Here is an 18,485-nt window from a genome sequence, read left to right on the forward strand (position 1 = left end):
AGGCCTTTTTCACAAATTCCGTTCAGGATCAGCAGGGAAACAGGCATAGCTCAGTGGTAGAGCAGCTGAAGGTCCTGGGTTCAATCCCCAATGCATATCGTCCCAATTTTGGGGACCCAAAACAGAGACACATGTCTTCCAGGATGCACTCCTGGATGTGTCACATGACCTTGCCCCCCCCCCCAAATCACTTTTGGGGAGCAAGAGCGAAGCACAAGAAGAGTGTGTGAGGGCACAGCACCCAAAATGGCGCCCATTATCCCAGGGAAAAAAACCCCCAGATGTCCCATTTTTTCCAGGGCACTTGGCGGGTATCTCCAGGAAAGAGGCAACTCCTGGTAGGGCTGGGAGAGACTCCCTGCAAGAAACTCTGGAGAACTTTTGCCAGTCATTGTAGACAGTGTTGAGCTAGAGCAGTGTTTCCCAAACTTGGGTCTCCAGCTGTTTTTGGACTACAATTCCCATCATCCCTGACCACTGGTCCTGCTGAGTAGGGATGATGGGAGTTGTAGTCCAAAAACAGCAGGAGACCCAAGTTTGGGAAACACTGAGCTAGAGTTATCAATGCCCTGAGAGAGTATAAGGCAGCTTCCTGGGCCTTAGGTGAATGTGGCCCATTTGCTTATCCTCTCCTCCTGCACAGGGGGAGATATTTTATTCAGTTCACATTTATAGGCAAAGAATGTAACTATGCTGCTAGTACACGTAGTGATATAATAAAGCATGCAACACTAAGTCAAAATTTTGAAAAAACTTGAAAAGGTCATCAGAATCAGATACCAACATTTTTTTGCAGTTTTGGTAGTTTGTAAGTCTCAGTGGCTTTTGCATTAAGTTTTGTATTTTAATGTATAAATTTATTTGAAGACTATTGTGTGTCGCCCACGTGTTGCATGCTTTATTATATCACATTTATAGGCAAAGCTACTTAATTCACACCTACCAAAACAATATGCAACCACCCTTCGAAACCTGCTCTTCTCCAATTTTTGCAGCGTAGTTCTCCAGCCAAATAACTTGTACAAAAATGCATTTGATAGGGTAAATTGTGCATTTGAAAATGCATATATTACTGAAAACAGCAAAGAAACATGCATTCTATTAGAGAAAAGTATTTTCCAAAAATCTGCATAATTGCATACAGACATGTGTATATTATACGAAATTCACACTACAATGCTGTTGAGTTTTCATGAGCTTTTTGGGGGAATCATGAATTGGTGTAGAAATGGGGAAAACTCAATTTAAAACTGGAAGAAAATGATAAAACTGGAACGGATGGGTCCATCCATCCATCCCTACTCTGGACCCAATCCATATTGGTTGAGAAAACCCAGAGCACACTGCAGGCATAGATACCGCAAGCTGTGACGTAAGGAAATGAAAAGTGGCAGGGGAAATCCTTTTGGGTCTCCCGACTCTAAAATTCACATGAGCTGTGGAAATTCCAAGCCCTTAATAACCTCACTTTCTCAGCAGACGCAGAGAGTCAGGATAGTTAGTGTGCCTTAACATACGGACATACAAACAGGTCTGGCAAGTCAGAAAGAACCCAGCTACGCAGCTTTGGTTTCAGTCAGAACTAATTCTGAGAGTGACTTGTTGAGAGCTTTCTGTCCCCCAAAAGAAATAGAAAAAAACAGCACAAAGCCATGTTCAGGCAGCCAACCATGTTGTATTCAAGATGACAGGAGTCTCGTGCAAACCTCAAAGAGTTGCTCTCTTGTGACAATTTAATTCCCTTCCCCACTTTACAAATCTTACAAACCTGGGATTCCGCACATGCAATAGTTATGCAGTCTTAGCAAACAGACAAGCAGAGCTGTATTATTTCCGCACGTATGACAAGGCCTGGTTGTGAAATGGCATTGAGCCAGGGTTCCTCCTGAGAGTGTTGGACTCCAGTTCCCATCAGCCACAGCCACCATGGTCATGGCCAGGGGGATGATGGGAGTTGGGAGTCCAGCAACATCCCATCCCTGCTTCAAGCGGTGCAGTTATGTAAAAGTATTATCATTGGAAGTTTTAAATGGTTGACGTTTTATTATGTTTTTACATGTGCTGGAAGCCACCCGGAGTGGCTGGGGAAACCCAGCCAGATGGGCAGAGTATAAATAATAAGATTATTCTTATTCAATATGCCTTGTGAATAAAGTATCAGTATTGCCCAGACAATGTTTAGGTTTATTAAGTTTTAAAGGCCACATCTACAGTATGCATTTAAAGTGGTATCATACCGCTTTCAACAGTCATGGCTTCACCCCAATAATCTAGGGAACCCTGGCTTGTTAAGGGTGCTGAGAGATGTTAGCAGACCCCAATTTCCCTACAATTCCCAGAGGGATTTAAACATCAACCCCCTCTTCCAAGGGGATTATGAGAACTGTTAGCACTCTTAACAAAATACAGTTCCCAGAATTCTTCAGGGGAAGCCATGATGTGGTCTGATACTGCTTTAAATGCATGTGCAGATGGAGCCTAAAATGCATAGGCCATCTCTTCCAAGGCGTGACGTCGCTGACCGTTAACAATAAATCCACGTAATGGAGCAGCTGTGTGTTTGGCTCTCCAGATGTTCTGAACTACAGCTCCCATCATCCTTCGCCATTGCCCATGCTCGCTAGGACACTTCTGCAATATGGACTCAGTGTTGTTCATGGATGCACAACACCCTTGCAAAGCCGTTCCCCCCTGTAATAATAAGTAATAAGCCAAACAACATGGAAACAGCAAACCCAGTTTACATGGAGGAAGAAGTGTGGAATGACACCAACAGGGTGTGGACATTTCAAAAAACCCTGCATGCATGAACCGTACCAAGCCTGCAACAGCTGCTGTGTGGAAGCATGCTAAGATAACATGCACGCCATGGCTTCCCACACTGAAATAATTATGGGAACTGTAGTTTATTTAGGGTTGAGAGAGAGTTGTTAGGAGACTCCTATTCTCCTCACAGAGCTACAAGTTCTCAGAGTGGTTTAGCAGTCCATCCTGCTTCCCAGGGAACTCTGGAAATCTGCGAGGGGAAGAGGGGTCTCCTAGCAAGTCTCAGCAGCCTTAACTACAGTTCCCAGGATTCTTTGGGGGAAAGCTTTGACTGTTGAAATGGCATGAGAGTGCTTTAAATGTACCGTGGGGATATGGCCTGAGTCACTAAGCCAGTGACTTTCAAAACTGCCACCTCATGGGAACTTTCCGGCTTGTTTGCTGGGGAATCTAAGGAACCCCTTGTGCAGTACAGTACCTCGGTTTAAGTACGCCTTGATTTGAGTACTTTCAGGTTAAGTACTCCGCGGACCCGTCTGGAACGGATTAATCCACTTTCCATTACTTTCAACGGGAAAGTTCGCTTCAGGTTAAGTACGCTTCAGGTTAAGTACACATGGGCGTAGGCAGGGGGGCAGGAGGGGGCAGCTGCCCCCCTAGAAGCAGAGCCGCTGGCCAGCCTGCCCCACTGCCCGCCGCCGCCCGGTGCCATCTCCCTTCTCCCTGGCTGGCTGTGGGGCGGGTGGAGAGAAAGCCCCAGAGCCGCGCAAAGCGTTTGGCTGGCTTTCCCTCCGCCCGCCCCACAGCCAGCCAGGGAGAAGGGAGACGTCCCTTCTAGCCGGCTGGCTCTGGGGCTCCCTTCTCCCTTGCTGGCTGTGGGGCGGATGGAGGGAAAGCCAGCTTTCCCTCCACCCGCCCCGGCGATCGCGGAGGGGGAGGAGGGGATCGGAACAGCCCGATTTTGGGCTGATCCTGATGCCCCCTCGCCCCTGCCAATCGCGGAGGGGGAGGAGGGGGTCGGAGCAGCCCGATTTCGGGCTGATCCTGGCGCCCCCTCGCCCCTGAACGACCATGGATTTCCTTGCCCCACTGTGGCCCCTCCCCCGCGCCTTGGCCCCGCCCATTGCCCCCCCTAATTTTGATCCTGGCTACGCCCCTGTAAGTACAGACTTCCGGAACCAATTGTGTACTTAAACCGAGGTACCACTGTACAAAGGATTGCGGTGGTGGGTGGGAAGAGCATATTTTAGGGGTTCACTCTCCATTCCCTGACTAGGCCTTTTGGTCTAGTTGGAGTGTGGCCACGAAGGAGAGTCCATAGGGCCTACTGCTCCGTGGGGCTGCATTGCATGTGGAGATGGGCAATGGCAGGCTGCTTGGCTTTCAGGGAAGCACTGTTACTACGGCTTTCGTTGAGGAAGGTTCACCGGAACGCAGCTTGAAAACAGCCACACCATTGTGAAAGTCAGTACCAAAACCCAGAGACAGCCCAGGTGTCAGGACCCAAGGTGGAAAATTCAACTTGTGCACCACCCTGTCCGTCACCTCGGCCTGCTTAACTGTATGAGCTCTGTCAGCACAAAACTTAGAAGCAAAAAGAGTCAGCATCTATAAAGCCTGGTGAAAAACAGGCAAGAGAACCGTTAGTGGGGAACCATTGGCCCTTCAAGATGTTGCTTGAACTACAACTCCCATCATCCCTGGCCATCGGCCATGCTTGCAGGGGCTGGTGGGAATTGTAGTCCAGCAATCTCTGGAGGGCCACACCTGCAAGAGAGGGTGAGGAGATTGAATCCTGAGGTAGATTGGCTCACTTTAGGCTGCTGTGGAGGCTGGGCAACCTCAGTCTGGCCTCAGCCGGTAGCCACCTCCCCCAGACCCTCCAAGGGTCCCTATTTTCCAGGAGCAGTCCTGGATTTACAGAAGCTGTCCTGGTTTCTGATTTTATCCATGACATCCCGCTTTTCCTTAGGATGTCCCTATTTTCATCAGAGCAATGTTGGAGAGTATGGAGTTATCCGACCCCCAAGTCATCTGAAGACAGCCCTATATAGGGAAGTTTTTCCAATGTTTCATGTTTTATTATGTTTTTATATATGTTGGAAGTCGCCCAGAGTGTGTGGGGCAGCCCAGTCAGATGGGCGGGATATAAATAATAATAATAATAATAATAATAATAATAATAATAATAATAATAATAATGGAATAGGAAGTCCCTATTTTCATTGGAGAAATGTTGGAGTGTGTGTGTGTGTGTGTGTGTGTGTGTGCACGCACGTGCTGTCTATCAGTTTGCTCCTCCTCCTCAGCCTCAGCGTTGCCCTTGCAGAACTCAGCTGAGAGGCAGAGGGGGGCCAAATCTAGAATTATTTGGCCCTGCCTGCCATTGGCTGTGGCTGCCCCTCCTGTTGACCTCCCTGCCTTCTGCCCCATCAGTTCCAAAAGACACTAACAACCATTGCTGTTGGGAAATGTTGTTTATGAAAGCCTCTCCATGTTTATTCCTTCTTGAGTTGCCTAAAACCCTAAATAATAATAATAATAATTCTCTAGACAGCATACCGAGTGAAATAGACAAATTTAAATAGCATGCCATATAGTTCAGAAACCAACCCAGCTATAGCAAATAATAAAATTCACTCATAAAAGCCAACATATATAGGCAGGCACAAATCAAACCTTGGCAGCCAATCAGATGGATAGATAGATAGATATAGCATAACAAAACATATGCTAAAACCTAAAACCGGTAGAATTGTCGTAATTCTGTAATTCCTGGCGGGAAAATTACATCAATTGTGTTAAAAGATATTAGAGATGCTAAAAGGTCTGGGAAGACCAAAAAAAAAAAAAGGCTTTGGTGCTGAAAAATCACTGACAGGCACACCAGACCTCTTTGAGAGATTGGCGCACAGACGGTTCAAACTTCTGAAAAGTCACAGCTCCTTGCAAGTTGCCCTTCCTGAAGGAGGCTGGATCCCACCCTGCTTCTGTGTTTGTTTTCTACCTGTAGGGTCGTTTCTGCGAAAAGGAATGCCGGATATTTCCTGACTCTTTAAATAGGACTGCCATACATTCAGGCTTTCAAAGGTGGAATTGACGTCCGGGGGAAGGTAGCACCACATTGTCTTGGATCTTAGGCAAGTCAATCGAAAAATTGCAGGTTTTGTTTAAAAGAGCTCAACAACTTTGGGGTTAGTCTAAAAAAAAAAAAAAAGCTCAACAATTTTGGGGTGTTCCTAAATAAAGCTCAACAACTTTCGTGGTTCTCAGAGCCTGCATCGTATGGCGTCTCCATCTGATAATATCAGATGGATATTAGCCTCTTTTTGAAATATGGCAAGACAGGAGTGCCTGGCATGCTATGGTCCATGGGGTCACGAAGAGTCGGACACGACTAAACGACTAAACAACAAATTAGCCTCTTTTTGAAATATGGCAACCCTGCTTTAAGGTGATATGCTGCTGCTTTAAATGTATATCGTGCCCGGGGGGGGGGGGCACAGAATGGAAATAGCCAAAGCCACACATTCTGGTATTTGCCACAGAAGAAAGCGCTGCCCTGCCATGGCAACAACCAAATCTGACCACAAGAGGGCGTATTGAAGCTGAAATTGTCACAGTGCAGAGAGTGTTTTCCAATGAAAGCATCACAGGAGAATGAGGTTGGAGAGGCCATCTGATGCAGGCTCTGTTCAAAAGAGAGAAAATATAACTATTGTTGCGTCTTGTATAAATGTTTGGTCTTCCAAAGGTACATGTAGGGCAAACAACTAGAATGGGGTCCAAAGACTCTCCTTGGGAAATTAGGTTAAAAAAAAGATATCACTTTCATTTGCCACATTCCTTTTTCACTGGCCTCAATGTGTTGTCCAGCATTCAGGGGTGGTTTGACCATTAGGGCAGATGGGGGGGAGGCACTGCCCCACCAGCCTCACTCAACCTTCTTACTTGCAACCACTCCAGGGGATCGTAGCTAAGTCTCCCCCCCCCCATTTCTAATACATTTTATTCCATTTTGAAAACTTAAACACATTAACTTCAAATTCAGTATATGTTTCTATTTCAAAATAAACAGGGTGGCTTCCCACCCTTACCTTACCGTGGTGTTTTTATTCCCACCCATAACCTGCTGCATTTTGTGCGCTGTGGGTTAAACCACAGAGCCTAGGGCTTGCTGATCAGAAGGTCGGCGGTTCGAATCCCTGCGACGGGGTGAGCTCCCGTTGCTCGGTCCCAGCTCCTGCCAACTTAGCAGTTCAAAAGCACGTCAAAGTGCAAGTAGATAAATAGGTACAGCTACAGTGGGAAGGTGCTGCTCTGGTTTGCCAGAAGTGGCTTTGTCATGCTGGCCACATGACTTGGAAGCTGTACACTAGCTCCCTCGGCCAATAATGCGAGATGAGCGGCGCAACCCCAGAGTCGGTCACGACTGGACCTAATGGTCAGGGGTCCCTTTACCTTTACCTTATATCTAATACATATTTCCTCTGTTACACTTATTGCCATTCTCGATCCGCTGCTCATAATTCAAATCCTGCCTGCGATTTCAATTGACTACAGTTCTTTCTCAAGTATTCCAAAAAGGGTTTCCATTCTTCAATACAGTATAAACTTGTAGAAATAAGCAAGGATGATGATGGGGAATTCGTTGGTCCTGCCCGTCATAGGCTCTGGGCTCCACCTCCGGTTTGGAGCCTTGTTCCCCCAAAGGTTCAGAGAAGGACAACCCAAATTATCAAGGGGCATGAAGCGACTCCCCTGTGAGGACAGATTATAGCATTTTGGGCATGATAGAAGCACATAAAATTATACATAGCACAGAGAAGTAGTTATTCTCCTTCGAAATGCTAGAACTTTGGGGACCCAAAGAAGCAGAATGTTGGAAGACTCAGGACAGACAACAGAAATTCCTGCATTGCAGAGCATTGGGCTAGTTGACCCTTGGGCTCCCTTCCAACTCTTCAATGATTCCTTCTTCACAAACCACAGAGTTAAGCTACGGAATTTGCTCCCACAAGAAGCAGTGATGGGTCACCAACTTGGATGGCTTTGAAAGACGATTAAGCAAATCCATGAATAGTATCAAGAATCATAGAGTTGGAAGAGACCACAAGGGCCATCCAGTCCAACCCCCTGCCAAGCAGGAAACACCATCAAAGCATTCGTGACAGATGGCTGTCAAGCCTCCGCTTAAAGACCTCCAAAAGAGGAGACTCCACCACACTCCTTGGCAGCAAGTTCCACTGTCGAACAGCTCTCCCTGCCAGGAAGTTCTTCCTAATGCTTGGGAGTATGTTTATGAATGCCAGTTACTGGAAACAGCTGGGAGGGGGGAAAGAGAGGTTCAGGTCCTGCTTTTAGGCTAACCATGGGCATGTGGCTGGCTGGCGGGCAGAGGTGCCAACTTGAACAAAATGTTGGGGGGCCCAGTTAAGCCCCGCACCACATGATCAACCATAAGATACGCACACACACATGCACACACAGCATTTGAATGCCAGTGCCCATCACTTTGGGGGTCCAAGGCCCCCTCAGTAGTTTATGGGCAGGGGAGCAAAAGGACCTTAGCCCCCAGGAGTTAGCTCCTATGTTGGCCACTGTGAGAACAGGATGCTCAAGATTGAAATTTAAGATTGAGAACTAAGGCCACGTTCATGACATGTCTTTATAGCAGTATCACGCCACTTTATAAACAGCCATGGCTTCCCCCAAGGAATTCTGGGAGCAGTAGTTCATTAAGAGTGCTGAGACATTTTAGGAGGCCCCTGTTCCCCTCACCAGAGCTACAATTCTCAGAGTTCCCTGTGATGAGGGGTTGATTCTTCATCCACTTTGGGAATTGTAGCTCTGAGGAGGGGAAGAGGAGTTTCCTAACCACTCTTGGCACCCTTAATGAACTACTGCTCCCAGGATTCCTTGGGGGGAAGCTACGGCTGTTTGAAGTGGTATGATACTGCTTTAAATGTGGGCTAAGAGAAACCCACCCCTGGTACCCTTCTTTGTGGTCCCGCTAGTTCCCCTTTTGCAGAGAGTGAGCCTGGCGCCATTGCCGCATAACAGTGGGATTTTCACTCTACCCTTCTCTATTTCCAGAGTCTTCCTGAGTTGCCATGTTGTGTGCAAAGGACGAGTTCTGGGACAAGCTCTTGCAAGCGTGTGTATCGTGCACTGTCACATGTCACCCGCGCCCATTTAAAGGATGTGCCAGTGCCTGCAGTGAGTGTCCTGGGAACATGTGCTGCTTTATTTATTTTTTAAAGTTGCAGTATTTGCATGCTTCTTTTCAACCATGCTGCTCCCAGATCCTGGAATCAGATCAGCTGACATCAACTGCTGCTCTGAAACAGCTCTTGATGGTCCCAGAGAAAGATCATCTCTCCCGGCTCCTGGGTCCCATTCCTGGAAAAATGGTGGTAGGAAATGGGGATACAGTGTAAAAAAGAGAGAGAGACAAAATAGGATGTTCATTTGCATAAAATTTGCACAAAAATCTAATATGTTAATTTGTAAGCTTAAATGCAAAATTAATGACTATGATTTAATGATTATGATTTCTCTGTCCTGGGGAAATGGATGGTCAGGTGAGCTGTGTGTTTTGCACAGCCTGCTGTTTAGGTGCTACTAACCTTTGATGGGAAGTTGCAAGGGCCCTCTTGCCCTCCTTTCTAAAGGGTATTTATTGGTGTTGCCAGACTTCCAGTCTAACCTGAAGTCTCCAGGTGTGCCTGGTCCCCTGTAGATGTCAGGTGGAGGTGAATCTCCAGGTGGACAAAAGTCCCTTTAATAATAATAATACGTATTATTAAGAATACTTACATGCAGCTTGCAAGCTTACAAAGCCCAGTAGGAGCCAGCTACAAATTGTACCTTACTCGGAGGTGGGGAACTGCCCCTCCCTCCCAATTAACTTCCATCTCCAGGGCCCATCCTGTGACATCACCAGCGGGCCACCCTAGCTCAGAGGTTTGGGATGTGAAACCTCAGGGTTTGGGATGCTCCTGATCTGACAACTCTAGTATTTATCTTTTGGCCAAACTTGGACTGGACAGCCCTTCAAATCGGGGGCTCCCCCAAGTAGGAAAGAAGCTCTAGGGTCGGAGGGGGAGTGTTTTCATCAACATCCTCTTCCAGAGTCCACCAGGTGTTCCCACTGGTGCTCGTCCTTGGACAACATACTGCCTAAGGGGAGCTTGTCGCAGCAGGAAGGGGAGACACCCATAACTCTTCAATAGCCTGATTCATCTCTGACTCTTGGCCTCCTCTCCTGCGTCAGCTTCTGCTTCTGGACTGCTCTCTGCCACAGGCTCTTCCCGCTCACTAAGCCCTGTTACCTCTTCAGTTTCCAATACCTCCTCCTCTCAAGTCTTCTCCCTCTTCTCCCTGTGACGACTCGTCCCACCACTAATCTCCGGGCTCTGAGCCTTCGTCCCTTGGTTCCCCCAGCTGGTTGCTTCCACTACTCCTCAGTGCCCAGCCAGTCCATGACATCGACCTTGGGTCAGTCACTAACCAGCCTAACCTCTCAGCCTAACTAGCCTCACAGGGTTGTTGTAAGATTCAAGGAGGCGGCGAAGAACCACGCACACCCCCTTGAGCCCCTTGGAGGAAAGGTGGGCTATAAATGCAATGCAATAATAATTTCCGGAGCAAAAAGCATATTTTCTTTGTTTGAAAAGGTTTTAATCAATTGGTCTAATGGCTAATTGAATATAGCTGCAACCCTAATTGGAAGTGGCATGGGTTACGGAGCTCATTTACAAAGAGGGGTGTTGAATCTGTGACTAGCCATGTATTTTAAACTACAGCTGTTATCATCCCTGACCACGAAGGTTAGGGTGGACAGCAGCTGGAATCCAACCACATTGGGAGTGCCACAAACCCCTCCATCCCCGTCACAACAAAGCATTATAATGAGCTAATTTATGAAGCCCATAAAAATAACCACGACCACTATTTACCACCACTTATTTCTCACAACAAGCGCTTTGCAACACCTGAAGGGCGCGTCAGCCATGCTTGGTGGATGCAGGCAGATTTAACAGCTGGCAATAGGTGCAAAAAGCTTCACTGAATAAAGTGAACCGGCTGGTAAGCCAGATGCTCCAGCAGTTCAGTGGCGAGAGGAGAGCAATCCCTCTCCCAGCTTACTCCAACCTCAAGGATGCTGCTGTTCCCATGGCAACATGAGCTGGTAGCCAATGAACTGCAGGCAGGACTGGAGAAAATGCTGACTCGCGACTGGAGCATCTTGCTCGCTCGTTATTTATTGAATACAATGGATGCAAACCCTGTTTTGTCTCCTTCTCCTCAGGTTCCATGGACTGCAGCAAGCGTGAGGGCTTCTACTACGATTGGCTCCTGAGGCAGTGCTTCAGTTGTGTTGGTATCTGTGGGCAGCACCCCAGGGAATGCAACCCTTTCTGCAAAAGTAAGGGTCTGGGGTGAATGGGCCACACTAGAGCTGGAAAGCAGGGTTTCCCTCACTGGATTCTCAGCCCCAGATGATAATATAGAGAGAGTGTTCCCTCTCAGAGTGTGAATACAGCTCAACTCCCTCCCGCCCCAACGCAACACTCCAGAATTAGTTTACAGAGCTTCTGTGTTGGAGGATGCCTGTAAAAACCAAAACGTTGGGGGATAATTCTATGCTGCTGCTAAGATCCAGTATACGCTATGGCTATGCCTTCAAAGCACATTTGAGGCACATCCTTCCCCTCAAAGAATTCTGGGCACTGTAGTTTGTTAAGGGTTGCTGGGAATCGTAACTTTGTGAGGGGGAAACTACAGTGCCCAGAATTCTCTGAGGGAAGGCTTTAAAGGTATAGCATGAACGGTGGATGTGCCAACTCACCAGGCAGGGTGTGGTGGGGTGGGGAGAGAATAGTGTAACGTGTGCGTACAACGTAGAATCATAGAATCATAGAATCGTAGAGTTGGAAGAGACCACAAGGGCCATCCAGTCCAACCCCCTGCCAAGCAGGAAACACCATCAAAGCATTCTTGACATATGCCTGTCAAGCCTCTGCTTAAAGACCTCCAAAGAAGGAGACTCCACCACACTCCTTGGCAGCAAATTCCACTGCCGAACAGCTCTTACTGTCAGGAAGTTCTTTCTAACGTTTAGGTGGAATCTTCTTTCTTGTAGTTTGAATCCATTGCTCCGTGTCCACTTCTCCGGAGCAGCAGAAAACAACCTTTCACCCTCCTCTATATGACATCCTTTTATATATTTGAACATGGCTATCATATCACCCCTTAACCTTCTCTTCTCCAGGCTAAACATACCCAGCTCCCTAAGCCGTTCCTCATAAGGCATCGTTTCCAGGCCTTTGACCATTTTCGTTGCCCTCTTCTGGACACGTTCCAGCTTGTCAGTATCCTTCTTGAACTGTGGTGCCCAGAACTGGGCACAGTACTCCAGGTGAGGTCTGACCAGAGTAAGATTTAGCTTTTACCTCTGGCCCTGGCACATGGCCCTCGGAAGGTTTTCCCAGCACGGAATGTGGCCCTTGGGTCTGGGAAAGGTTCCCGGTCCCTGCGTTAGGCACTGTACACAGGATGTTCACCAACGCTCCATGGAGGATGCCTGCTAGATAAGCAGCTGTTGACCTTGTTGCCCCTCCATTGACTTCCAGAGGATGCTGCACCCACCTTACCAGCAGTGGCTGCTCTCCAGGGTGTCCAGTGCAAGATGGACAGTGCGTGTGACCAGCAGGCGGTCATCTACATGGTCTTGGGCATCTGCCTGTGTACTCTGCTCTTCTCCTTGCTGTTGACTTGGGTTTACTTTAGGAAATGGGGCGATGCGGTGATCTGCCAAGCCGGTACCATCGCTTGCCGCAAAGAAAATGACAGCCCCAAAGGTAATAAATGCTTTCTATCATTTGATATAAGGTTTGCAGAGTTCAGATTTCTCCAAATGCCGAATCTGCATTGTCCAGCGTAGAATCGGACCAGATCTACAGGTGTATCAGAATCAGATGGTGGGAGGCGACGAAGGACTCGCTCACAAATTTATTGACAGCCGCACGAATTATTGTAGCTAGGAAGTAGAAGGGGCAAGCAGAATATAAAACAGAAGAATGGTATAAAGAGGTGTGGGATATTGCTGTTAATGATAAATTAACGTGTCATTAAGGAAGACGGGGAATATGCAGGAGGAATGATTTTGAGGAGATATGGAGTTTGTTGAATTTGTACTGTTAAAACGGAAAGGGTAAGGTTACAAGATTTTTTTCAAAGAATCTGGGGACACTTTTTAAAAAAAAAAAGAGAGAAAAAGTTATTAAGAAGTAATATCTTCTCTTCTGCGGTCTCCGCTGCCGCATGGCCTTCCTCTGGGCCCCAGCCTGCTCTCTTGGAGTGCTAGATGCCGTGCAGTAGGCTCGTGCCGGGCCTGGGATCAGCCACGTTTCCTTGCCCTCCCGGTGCTCTCCTACCTGTGTTCCTCAGCGGCGGCAGTGGCACGGCAAGGTTGGGGCTCCCCTCTTTTCTCTCTCCTTCCTCTTTCACTCTCTTCCTTCTCCTTCTCTCCTCCTTCTCCCTGTGCTGGTTCTGGGGTTTTCCTGGCCCCAGAGCGCCGCTGGGCAGTCGGCTGGGTGACCCGGCGCTCTCACTCCCAGCTCGATTTGGGTCGTGGAGGGGGGGAGTCAGCGGTTCCCCCAGCTGATGCGCCGGGCATCCCCGGTTCCCCCTCGGCACTGGCAGCGGCAGTCTCAGCAGCCTGGAGCCAGCCTGGTAGTGCAGTTGGCTCTGCCTGGCTTCAGGAGCTGCTTGCTGCCGTGGTGCCCGCCATTTTGCCTCGCTGGAAGTCCCCAAATGGTGTCTTGTGCCATTGAACCAAGCACACAACATTCATTCCCTACTAATAAATCTATAACAATTAAAAATATAAATCCGGGGACATTAAATGAAATCTGGGGACGTATTTTGTCCGAGGACAGATTTGTAAATCTGGGGACATCTGGTAACCATAGGAGTCAAACCATCACAAGAGTGTTGAAGTTTTGGGAGGTTGGGTAGTTACAATGGAATGGTCTCGGTGGTGGGGTGCACATTTTTGTTCTTAATTAAAATAAAATAAAATGAATCAGGTGGTGGGGAGGACTGTATACTTTAGATAAGTAGGTGTGGCAATCACATTGGTGGGGGCTTCTTCTATTTTATTTTTTAAAAAGCTTTCCCCGCAAAAGGAAAAGCAGAGCGTAAAGTTGGCTGAGCTAGAACTCTAACTGCAGCGAGGTTTGTCTGAAGAATGTTAAAAAGTACGATACCCCGCTGAAGTCTAAAGGAGCGCAGTCTACTTTCCCACCTCAGCATTCTGCTTTATCAAAGGTCCCAGAGTTGTGTTTATGCCACACTAAACTGTCCTGTTCTAAGGATGTAAAGGTAAAGGTAAAGGGACCCCTGACCATTAGGTCCAGTCGTGACCGACTCTGGGGTTGCGCGCTCATCTCGCATTATGGGCCAAGGGAGCCGGCGTACAGCTTTCAGGTCATGTGGCCAGCATGACAAAGCCGCTTCTGGCGAACCAGAGCAGCACACGGAAATGCCGTTTACCTTCCCGCTGTAGCGGTACCTATTTATCTACTTGCACTTTTCCATGTGCTTTCGAACTGCTAGGTTGACAGGAGCTGGGACCGAGCAACGGGAGCTCGCCCCGTCACAGGGATTCGAACTGCCGACCTTCTGATCAGCAAGCCCTAGGCTCTGTGGTTTAACCCACAGTGCCACCTGCGTCCCTTGTTCTAAGGATGTAGCCCACAGTAAATTAATCCATTAGATAAAGCTGGCATTAATTTAATTTTTTGAAACGTTAAATATTTGCAAAAAAAAAAGTGACATACGCAAGAGAGAATGCTTTCATCTGTTCTGGCAGGCACTAACACCCTCCCCCCACCCCCACCCCAAATATTTGGTTCTTCCCCACCCACCTCTTTTATAATTGTTTGCCCATATGTGAATTTCTGTATTTCACTAGATTAAGTGATCAAGTGCCTATGAGAAATCAAACAAATCTCTTTCAATAGAGGACAGCCTTAAAAACACACACTCTCTCCTCCTCCTGTGCCAAGAAAAACTGTATAAATTATTTAACCCACTTAAAAACATGCTTGCTTGTTTCCTGCTTCTGCTAGGCCACGGGGACTTTGCAGGAAACTACGAAGATAATGGAAGCCCCACACTCCCATCTCCAAAGCACACTCTCACCACCAAAAATCTTCCCTAGCCCACACCCCATCTCCTCAGACCTCCCTGATCTACAATTTCCAAGTGTGTCTTTGCCACCAGGACTTGGAAACTTTCCCAAAGCAAAATTCAGGCTTCGTAGGTTGTTGGATTCCTCACCCCACTGTGGCTTGCCTTGTGTAGGGTTGCCGGGCCAGGAGCACCCCAGACCCCGAGGTTTCAGAGCACATACATGAGCTCCAGAAGCAGCATCTGGTGGTCACATCAGAGAACCTTGGAGATGGAGGCTAATTGGGAGGGGGAAATGGAAGACGGCAGTCAACACATCCCCAGACTGTCTGTGCTATAATTTGCAGTCGGTTCCCGCTGGGCAGAAGCTTGCAATATGCATACACAGTCTTCTTAATACTAAGTATTAAACACACTCTGATGCCAGCCCTCCACATGCTACCTGGAAGGAGCCAGGCAAACCTTTAGACTTTGAGTGAGGCCTGGAGGCTTGGCAACCCAGCACCATGCCATTGTTCTAGTTACAGGTAGGTAGCCGGGCATGTTGGTCTGCCATAGTCGAAACAAAATAAAAAAATTCCTTCTGGTAGCACCTTAGAGACCAACTAAGTTTGTCATTGGTATGAGCTTTCGTGTGCATGCACACTTCTTCAGATACCATGCCATTGCATCTTCTCGTTTACATTTTCAGCCTCATAGAGGCCTTTCCCCCCTAATACATTTGTCTTTTAAATATGGCATTGCTATTTACTGCATTCACAGCCTGCTTTTCCTCCAAGGAGCTAAAGGGAGCGTTCATGGTTCTCTCTTCCCTGTCCGTTTCCAATCATAGTCCCGCAAGATTGTGGGGTAGGTTAGTCTCGAGAGATAATGACTGGCCCAAGGTCAGCCCGTGAGCTTCATGGCTGAGTGGGGATTTGAACCCTGGTCTCCCAGATTCCAGTCTGACACTCTCAAGTGCTATACCACACTGGTCTTCACTTGGAAGGAAAGATTCCACAAGTAGGCTACGCCACAACCACCCTTTTATCTCCCCTCCACTTTTATTTTCTTACTTTTTAAAATTACAGTGATGGGGAGAGAAAGGAGAAAAACAGAGGAAAGTACCATTCCACCTATTTCTAATGTTCAGGCTGGGGGTGCTTTGTTTATGTAGTCAAAACAGCATTGCTCGTGCACAAGAGGGAGTTTGGGGAGTGGTGGAACCCTTTGGTTTGCAGCAGCGCAAGAAAGGGAAGGAACCCCAAAAAAGAGCCTTCACACTACATTTTATTAAAAGTACCAGTTGTGCAGCTAAAAAAGAAATTACACTAGTATGTACTCTACAGGGTTAGGCTTTGACATTAATTCTTGCTTCCCTGTGGAATAGTTCTGTGAAGGGGCAAGGGCTGTCCTATCCTAGGCTGGAAAGAGCTGCTAAAGGTTGTATAGTTACTTATCTCCTTGGCATAACTGCATACCCTCCGACATTTCTCCAATGAAAATAGGGACCACCCCGCCATTACCTCCAATGTTTCTCTGATGCAAAATTGGGACGTCCTTAGGACAAGCGGCACATTCCGGGATAAAACCAGAAACCGGGACGGCTTCTGTAAATCTAGAACTGTCCCTGGAAAGTAGGAACACTTGGCCTGTATAAATAAAGGCCCAAACCTCATACAATGATTTTCATGGCTGAGTTGAGATTTGAACTTGTGTCTGGTGCTGTGGTTTAAACCACTGTGCTGCTTGGACTTGCCGATCAGAAGATCGGTGGTTCAGGGCCCCAAGATGGGGCGAGGTCCCGTTGTTCGGTCCCAGCTCCTGCCAACCTAGCAGTTCGAAAGCACACAGTGCAAGTAGATAAATAGGTATGGCTCTGGCGGGAAGGTAAACGGCGTTTCCGTGCGGTGCTCTGGCTTCGCCAGAAGCAGGTTAGTCATGCTGACCACATGACCCGGAAAAACTGTCTGCGGAAGCGGAAAAACACTACTCCCTGTCATTTGCAAGTGGACTTAACTGTCGGGGGTCTCTTTACCTTTACTCCATGTTCCTTACCTGACACTGCCTGCTACACCACACTGGCACCTTATGGGATGACTCCCACTTTAATGCACATGGGCTTATTTTTCAGATTGTCTAATGGAAGCAGGGAGCATGGGGAGTGGATCTAGCGGAAGCCAGACACCAGAGCCCATTGAAACCTGCGGCTTCTGCTTCCCTGAAGCAAGCCCCGCCATTCAAGAAACCAGGGCGTGTCACAAAACCTACCAAGCCGGGATGGAAGGGGATCCTGCCGTGGCAGGGACTGCTGGCACAGGGCGTATGGGAACCATTGCTACCCCTGAAGATGGCCACTTCCAAATTATTTGCTCTCCATCGCAAGAAAAGATGCAGGTGACTTGAGATTCCGGGCGATGAGAGACTACAGGACCACAGCCGCCCCTCCACACTAGAGCAAAGCTGCTTGAATCTCCCAGGTTCTTCCTCCACACAATTCCCCTGGGAATGCCTCCTTACACAATCTGCAGAATCCGGCAGGTAAAACAATTCCTGGACTCAGCCACTTTAGGACTGCAGGTGGCAGCGATTTGCAGGTCTGAATTCTACACACACACCCCGGAAAGACCTCCCCACATATAGAAAGCCAGGGCTCCAGGAATAAGTGTTTTACAGCCTAGTCTCTCTTGACATACCTGCTACTTACATTAACAGTTACCCTGTTTCTCATATTTTAAGACATACCCATAAAATAAGACATAGCAGGATTTTTAAGCATTCAAGGAATATAAGCCATACCCTGAAAATAAGACATAGTGATAGGCGCAGCAGCAATGCTGGCCGCAGCAGGAGGAGGAGGAAAAAAATAAGACATCCCTTGAAAATAAGCCATAGTGTGTTTTTTTGAGGAAAAAATAAATATAAGACATGTCTTATAATATGAGAAACACGGTAGGAAATCTTTCCCTGCTCTCCTCTCTGCACATGTTCTAGATCAGCAGTGGGCAAGACATCCCAGGGGGAAAGCCCTTCATTGCCTTTCTTTCAAAACCAAAACCAAAACCAGCAGCTAGTGAAGAAAGCCCAATTCTTTGTCTGATCACAGGAATAGGAAAAGTGTTGAGAGCGCTTGAATGAAAGATCACCTTTCTACTGACCCCAATTTCAAATAAACATGCCTTACTTTCTGCAATACGTGCCACAGCAATCATTCACAGGTATACCAAATAGATATGCCTACAGTGTTTATTTTACTGCATGTATACCCCACTTTTTCCTCAAAGGAGTAGTGTACATGGTTCCCCTCCTCATTTAATCATTTCCCCAATAAATCTGAGACTTTGCAGGCATGCCTGCCTTTGCTCCTCCCGCTTCATGCCTCTCTTGGTTCCGGGAGACCAGGGAAGAGGAGCTTGTCACAGCAGGAGGGGGTCAGGGGAGGCAACCTGGCTTCCTCACCAGCCAGACTCATCTCTGCCTCTTGGTCTCCCTCCTTTCCTGCTTCCGCTTCCATTTCTGCATCTGGGCTTCTCTCTGCC

The 18,485-nt window shown here is 47.7% G+C and overlaps 1 protein-coding gene across 1 annotated transcript; it reads left to right on the forward strand.

Moving 5' to 3' along the window:
* Positions 1 to 8,861: 8,861 nt before the first annotated feature.
* TNFRSF13B (TNF receptor superfamily member 13B) lies at positions 8,862 to 17,658 on the forward strand. The gene is made up of 4 exons (XM_035132105.2): positions 8,862 to 8,985; positions 11,081 to 11,197; positions 12,405 to 12,632; positions 17,081 to 17,658. The coding sequence occupies exons 1-4, from the start codon at positions 8,880 to 8,882 to the stop codon at positions 17,350 to 17,352; spliced, it is 723 nt and encodes a 240-aa protein (XP_034987996.1). The 5' UTR covers positions 8,862 to 8,879; the 3' UTR covers positions 17,353 to 17,658.
* Positions 17,659 to 18,485: the final 827 nt, after the last annotated feature.

Source organism: Zootoca vivipara, chromosome 14, assembly GCF_963506605.1.
Source record: "Zootoca vivipara chromosome 14, rZooViv1.1, whole genome shotgun sequence".
NCBI lineage: Eukaryota > Metazoa > Chordata > Lepidosauria > Squamata > Lacertidae > Zootoca > Zootoca vivipara.